General features: G+C 36.3%; 1 protein-coding gene across 1 annotated transcript in view; it reads left to right on the top strand.

Annotated features, from left to right (window-relative positions):
• LOC108740030 overlaps positions 1 to 6,218 on the top strand; it is a 28,392-nt gene extending 22,174 nt beyond the window's left edge. Inside the window, exons 17-24 of the mRNA XM_025980498.1 lie at positions 811 to 1,063; positions 1,346 to 1,580; positions 1,688 to 1,936; positions 2,495 to 2,768; positions 3,714 to 3,962; positions 4,651 to 4,789; positions 4,955 to 5,098; positions 6,111 to 6,218. Coding sequence (XP_025836283.1) covers positions 811 to 1,063; positions 1,346 to 1,580; positions 1,688 to 1,936; positions 2,495 to 2,768; positions 3,714 to 3,962; positions 4,651 to 4,789; positions 4,955 to 5,098; positions 6,111 to 6,218 — 1,651 coding nt within the window. The remainder of the gene's footprint in view (positions 1 to 810; positions 1,064 to 1,345; positions 1,581 to 1,687; positions 1,937 to 2,494; positions 2,769 to 3,713; positions 3,963 to 4,650; positions 4,790 to 4,954; positions 5,099 to 6,110) is intronic.
• Positions 6,219 to 7,941: the final 1,723 nt, after the last annotated feature.

Here is a 7,941-nt window from a genome sequence, read left to right as displayed (position 1 = left end):
TGAGATAAATATCTAATTTTTTGTATGGTAACAGACAAAGGTTCACACTAACTTGGTACGTTTTTGGTTTTCAATAATATGGTCATTAAAAGCTTTTACAAGTGCTTAAAGTTGATGCTTCTTGTAGGACAGGTAGTTTCAATAGAAACTTAAAAAATAAAAAAATGGCCTTCGACAAGCTTTAGAACAAAGCTTTATTTATCTTACTACAAAATTTCAAACCTCTGTTCGAAATATTAAACTCATGATATCTAGAACCGATAAGCATGCTTTTACTCTACGGCGCGTGTACTAATGAACCCCTTTAATGTATCAGCATTTTTTGAGTATGCATAGTTGATATTTTATAAAAAATCTAACCAAGTAGAAAAGGATTCGGTGCTATTTTTTAACGTATCAGCATCTTTTGAGTACTATTATTGAAAACAAGAAAAAATCACTAAATTGCCTAAAGCTGACTATAACAATTAATTTTAATTACGAATATATCAATAAATTGATTTTATTCTGATACATATTGGTTTCATTTTGGAACCTTAGAACCTATCCAGTATGATTCCATACCAATTACCATTCCATATCCACGGTTTATATATTCGGGCCATATAATGGAACGCATACCCCGCGAATAAAGAGCTTTTACTGTATAAGATCATGCTTTTAGGGAACAACTTCGATTTGCACAATAATTTATCGAGCATGTCTACAGAGTGCTGATAACGACTAATACATTCGAAATAATGATCCAAGTCAGATCATCATCATCATAAGGTCATAATTTTATCATTTCATTAATTAAATTCTTTTTAGGTCGCTGTGGAACATTGCCGACTTTATAATCCTTCTCGTGATATTTTTTCATACTTGCTATGGAATCTGTTTGATGTTTCCCTCATGTTTCCGTGTGATGTCCAACGATAAACTGAAGATAGCCTTCTTTGTGCTACGCTTAGTGCGACTAGTTAGACTGGTCAAAATAGTAGGGGTAGCAATCCAAAAATTCAGAAGTTATAAAGTTAATAGGACGCACAATCGCATCATGTTGGCATACGAAATTGGAAAGGTTAGAGTTTCCTCTAATCTTTTATTATACCTAGTCAAAAGAACTATCTAGATCTATCCAAGTAGTATAGCGAAGCATTGATAAGCAATTAAGCATCTAATACCTACCATTTTACAACAAGGGGTAACAGCCTAGCGGTATAGATGGTCGGCTGCCATCCATTCGGACCCGGTCTCTATCCTCAGCCGATACTACAGCGTTTTTCTTGAGAATACGATACATACTAATAATAATTAGGCATCTACCTAATACCTACACCTAAATAGCAATGTATATTTTCAGGGTTACGTTGCAGGGGATGAAGGACTTGAAGAAATGATATATCAGACTGTTGACAACAAAAGCATACGTGACGATTGCTTAGAAAGAATTAAATCTGACAGGCTAGCAGTGACTAGACAGCTTGGCCTTGTCCAAAAAGACCTACCTTGGATAGCAAACACTGTAAAAACTAAACAGGCCTGTATGGTGGTGCTAAGTTCCGTTAAAGAGGTCGTAATAGAGTTAAAAACTTCCGGTGGGTAACTACTCATTATGTAATTTCCCTCTTTCTAAAACAATGTGTCAACTCATCTACTGTCGCAATGGCCTATAAAATATATGCTTTTGGGCTTGAGTTTTCAGGTTGGATAGACGAATTTGAATACAGGAACCTAACAAATAGTGTGATGCAAGAAATCAGCTATGTAGAACAAATAAAGTCCGTTGTCCAAAACACCCCAAGAGAACTCTTTAGAGAAATGTCATGGATTGGCGGAGACAAAAATTTGGCAGACTACCTATTCCATAACGTTATCACGAAAATATTTGACTTGGGTGACATGATATGCGTAGAAGGAGAGCTTTCTAAAGGAGTCTACATTGTTATATCTGGTAGGTAATTTTGTTAATTTGACGCTGTTTTTATTATTTTGATGCGACAATACCCCACCAGCATCATCTGAAAGGAATATGTAACGTTTCTTAATTTTCTGTTAGAAGATATGAATTATCGAACGGCTTGGCCTAGTGGTTTAGTCCATTGCTTAGCACTTGAGAGGACGCCGGTTCGATTCCGGGTGCGTCTGTTCTGTCCCAAGTTTTTCTGTGGTTTCCTTGGATCACTTAGCCAAACGCTTAATTATATTCCAGTAGTATAGCAATAATATTTCCCACAGACAATAATTCACTCTCTTAAGTCTTTGTCCGTCTCATCTTTCTCACCTCAACCGTCACCCCATCCACTGCTACGATTCCTAAAAGGAAGCTGAAGAGAGTCTTCCTACCTACTCTCTGTCGTAGTCTGAAGGTACCGTTACTATCAGTAGTAGCTGGTGGAAATAACGAAACACCCAGAAGTTTTTTCTGGAGTGTCGAACAAACGGCTGAACGATGTCTCAAAATGAGTCCTGTTGTAAGATAATAAAAGATACTTTATTTTTCACCTTGTAGGATTACTAAAACTGTCATACACTCCAAATCAAAAGACGATAGATGAAATGACACACTATGGTAGATTACCTATCGTTGATTTTATAAACAATATGAACTACAAAGAAATGTTTGAAGAGTATATCACCTCCGGAAATAGTTTTGGAGAACTGTCAGTGCTCACGGGACGACCATGCGACTGTTCAATATATGCCGAAACCACCGTACAAACTTACATAATTTCTAAAGAAGTCCTCCGTTCAGCATTCAGTTTATTCTACAATCCTGCAAACGGGTAAAAAAAAAACATCTTGTTTCAATATTAATCCAGCACTACTTCAGTGAAACGACTAAACAACTCAAACATGAGTTATACTGCGTTTACTTTCTGTAGCGATATGACCTTCAGTTTGACCGGCGCAAAGTAGAAAAGAACAGCACTAGGCCAGCGAGGGAAGGAGACAACTCTCGGCCAAACTCTTAACCGGTGAGGAGCGTATAATCTGTACAGTACTGAACGGAAAAATTGACCATTTTATCCACTACAATTGCATTGCTCAAATGTGCTGTTATTGGTACCATTTACTACTGAAAATATCAACGAGATGTTTATTTATATTTGAAGACATATTAAAGACTTTAACGCTTGTTTTCGACTCGCACTACTGTTCATGATTGAACAAAACTTTTGGCAGGTACTGTATGAAAAAGTATGTTTAATGAACAAGAGTCGAGAGTATAATGAGCTTGTTTCTCCCTACTTAACGATTTTGCCAGCGCGCATCCAAGACATTGGAAGGGGCACATCGCTAGAGAAAGTAAATGAAGTATAGTTTAGATTATAATCAATAAAGTCGATTAATGCCGGAAAAGGTACTGTATCTGCTCTAAATCAAAAGATACTGTACCTGGCCTAACCTAACGGTCTACATACTGTCCTACAGTGCTATTGTAGAGCTGTTCACTAAATTTGCTTACAATCTGAAAGGTCTACTGTTAAAATATTTCATGATCTATTAATATGAAAATTCATTTTCAGTTTTTTTTACACACTACAAACTACGTCAGGTTAATCAGGGAAAATTCGTTGCTGTTGTTTGTAGTGTGTAAAAACAATTAAAATGAATTTTCATATTAATATTTCATATTAACCACTACTAAAAACATGTCAAAGTGTTTCATTAATTTCGTGATTATTGGTCTTAATGTTCAGAACTGAAAAATTGTTCTCATTGAATAGATTAGAATCGCGAATGTGGAAAACCGTTGCAATAAGAATTGGACCAATGATTTTAATGAACGTGCCAACTTTTCAATCGTTATCAAAAAGTGCAATTCTCTACCTTCTTGCGGAATCATTTATACCTGATATCAACCATTACAAGATATTGATTATGCCAGCCATGGTCGAGGACGTGTTATTGATCGATGGAATTGCCCAAGACTATCACACCAATTACCATTTTAAGGCACCCTGTTACATACCAAGGTAATACAACATAACCCAACCTTACTAACCCAACCTAGAGTAATATAACCTTACATAACGTGTTTAACTTAAACTTAACTCTGTCAATATGAGAAACTTCGTCATGTTATAATTAGTGATGAGCAACCTAGGACCTATACCAAGATTGTCCCAGTCTTGGTATTAGTCTTGGCGAAGACCTTGCTCAAATTCTTCTCGTCTTGATCTTGGTTTTGGTCTCGCTGATATAATCTCGAACAAAATAGAACAACGTACTTGAAAGAAGCAAAAAATATCGAAAAAAAGTTAGTTAGGAACAAGGAGCACTTACTCTGAGGACATTCTTGTAAATCCCTATTTTCAAACAGTGGTAAAGTTTATCTTTAAAATCTAGTTAAGCAACTTTAAATTTCAAAAACTAACGTTGTTTTGTTCCAAGAAAGAATATATTAAAATTGTTTCAAACAATTTAACTCATAAATTCACCGAATTTATTTGGGAACTATCAATTAGTCTTGCGTATTTGATCTTGGTCTTACATAATGGTCTTGTTCGTTTGATCTTGACATTACTCTTGCTGGTACAAAGACAGTTTTGATCTTGATCTAACATTTTCACTAATCACTAGTTATAACTCCTTCCTTATTAACGTTTAGTCCTTCAAAATGTAGTAAATTGATTGTTCATTTTATTATTTAATGATTTCTAGGAATATTCAGAAACTGGTTCTACCTAGAAGCAGCCATTTTAATTTTAAAACAGTTACTGCACCTAAGTTGCTACTGATTCCAGGAGGAGAAGTAAACCTTGCCGACATCATGGTTGAAATTGACTCCCATTCGGAAATGGTAATAAGACTTTCTTTTATTGTGACTACCAACATCTAAATTTAGACAAAATCCAATCGAAATGTACCAATACAGGGAGAACACAAGGCATCGTGTTCACCACTAGGATTCCACTGAGGTTATTTAACTACAGAACCCTGAAACTTAATAGCGTTTTAATTCCAGACATCTTCAGCAGCTAATATGAACATTCACTATGGAGATAACAACATGAAATGGTCCAATTTCAAGAGACAAAGGGATTTTGGAGCCACCGCAAGAAAGAAGAAGGTTACAGAACATGATAAAGGATCACATAAGCAAATAACCGTAAGTCAATGTTAATGCTGTACCGAATATATCATCATCATCATCATAAGGTCGTTAGTCCTAAGACTGGTTGGACACGTACCTCCACTCTTTCCTATCTTCAGCTAATCTACGCATTTCCCTAAAACTAGAACAGCCCACATCCTTAACTATTTGCGAACAGTAATCTAATCTAGGACTACCTGTACCCCTCCTAACTTCTGTTTCTGCCTCTAATATGTCTCTGACTAGACCTTCATGCCTAAGTAGGTGCCCTACCAACCTACCTCGCCTATTTTTTATTGACTTCCATAGAGTCCTCCGTTCTCCTATTCTTTCCAATACCTCTTCATTTCTAACCTTTTCTACCCACGATATCCTCATCATCCGCCTATAACACCACATTTCGAACGCTTCTAACTTTTTCTTTTCCGCCGCGCCCACCGCCCATGTTTCGCACCCGTACAACGTCGTGCTCCAAACATACACCTTTAACAACCTTTTTCGAATTTCTAAATTAACCGTTTGCGAACATAGTGACTTCTTTTTATTAAAGGCGATACGACCCTGCGCTATCCTCTGCTTTATATCCCTACTACTCCTTCCATCCTGACTTATCTGACTTCCTAGATATCTAAAATCAGCCACTTCATCTAATTTTTCGTCTCATATCTTTATATTCGTTCTTTCCCTACTTTTTCTTCCCTTGAATACCAGTATTTTAGTTTACTTTTATTTATTTTCATACAGTACTGATCTGTTAGTACGGCTTGCATTTTATTTAAAGCTATCTCTAAATCCTTCTTGCTAGGAGCTAATACTGGTGAGTATCTATCCTTGCAGCTTTACTGTCTTTGATGATGTTGATCGCGTCTTCGATGTATAAATTAAAATGTAGCGGTGACAGTTTGCATCCCTGTCTGACTCCCTTCCTAATTTTTACTTCTGTACGTTGCAGTCCTAGCTCTATAACTGCCTGTTGCTCTTTATACAAACTAAGTATCACTCTTCTATTGCCAAATATTTTTTACAGGGAGGAGACGATCCTTTGAAGCAGTCTGTAAGCTTTTCAATTATAACAACTGATTATGTTCCCAGTGATGAAGATGTTCCTGAAGAATTTGCTGTTGATCAAGATTAACGAATTCAATCTTTTATTAATCAGTGTTATTGTGTTTAAGTGGATTCTCTCATACGTTCGCTATTTCTTATTGTTAATTAGGAAAATTATGGCATTTGTTATATGTGTAGAAAAAAGTTGTGATTACATTTATAACCAACAATACATTGAACTATTTCTGTTAGTCTTATTAGACTGATATACACTTGTTGATTCTATTTCCTTCCCTTATTATAATGAATAAAATGATCATGACCAATGTCAAATAACGACAAAAACAAAGAGGTTTGGAAATGTTCCCAATAGCTCCAGAGAACAGGTACCTTGTGTACTCCCTAAAGCAACTAAATTTTGTTAGCTCAAAATGAATAAATGATAATGGTTGCATTTTTTATACAATATAGGAAAGAGCGCGTACATGAGATTTGTAGATTTAGAAAATACTTTTGACACTATTAAATGGGATGAGATGTTAAATATACTTAAAAATGTAGGGATGAGTTACAGAGAGAGAAGAGTGATATTTAGTTTGTATAAAGAGCAACAGGCAGTTGTTGAGCTGGAGCTGCAACGTAGAGAAGTAAATATTAGGTAGGGAGTCAGACAGGGATGCACACTGTCACCGCTGCTTTTTAATCTATAAATCGAAGACGCGACCAACATCATTAAAGACAGTAGAATTGTAGGAATAGATACACAGGAACAAAAGATTACTATGCTTACAGTTGCAGATGATATAGCAGTAGTAGCATCTAGCAAGGAGAAGTTAGAGATAGCTTTAAATAAAATGGAAGCGGTACTAACTTATCAATCAAGAAAATAAATAAAAGTAAATATACTAGTATGCAAATGAAGAAAAAGTAGACATGAAGGTCTAGTCAAAGACATACTAGAGGCAGTAAGTAACAGCAGTTAAGAGGAGTAGAAGAAGGCATAGATTACATTACTGTTCGCAAATAGTTAAAAATGCGGGATGTTGTAGTTTTAAGGAAATGCGAAGATTAGCTTAGGATAGGAAGGAGTGAAGGTGCGTGTCCTACCAGCCTTAGAACTAGCCACCTTATAATGATAATAGTAACTTTTTTTACAATACTTTTGGCACGATTCCACACTAAGCCTAATAAATGATGAAAAAATGACACTTTCAACTATCAAGAAGATTATTATGGCAATCAAAAACAAACAGAATGACGTAATCTGAGTGCCACGTGCGCCGTTTCCGAAACTTATCAGCATGGAAAATTTCGCGAACGATAAAGCCGACAACTGTCGCTAATAAACACCCTAGTGAGACATTTGGACCGGCGAAATGGGGTGCCACCCCCTGCTCAAGGTCTCAATATCCCACGTTCTCGTGACCAACTAGCCCCCTTACTCACTGATATACTATTTCATCGTAATTAACTGTATTCATAGCGCAGTTGATCCAAAAGAAAAATCAATAGATTTGAAATAAATCATTCGCCCATACCCTTATAAAGGAACGAACTTAGACATACAGGGGGAGAAATTTTTCGGTAACAATTTAGAGAATTAATAACATACTTACTTTTCAAATAATTCGAAGTGGTCTGTCTTCTGTCGAAACTGCCAGACGCGGATCGCGATTAAGCTAACGTGCTTATCACGTTGAGGTTGGCTACGCCAGGATTCGTTTTCAGCAAGTAGATATCCACACAAGTGGACCTTGTTGGAGCATACGTAATCCTAAAATGTAGCATCGTGCTACAGATGGCGTTCACTG

The sequence above is a fragment of the Agrilus planipennis genome, unplaced genomic scaffold, assembly GCF_000699045.2.
Source record: "Agrilus planipennis isolate EAB-ADULT unplaced genomic scaffold, Apla_2.0 scaffold263, whole genome shotgun sequence".
Taxonomy (NCBI): domain Eukaryota; kingdom Metazoa; phylum Arthropoda; class Insecta; order Coleoptera; family Buprestidae; genus Agrilus; species Agrilus planipennis.
This window is presented reverse-complemented; position numbering and strand designations above follow the sequence as displayed.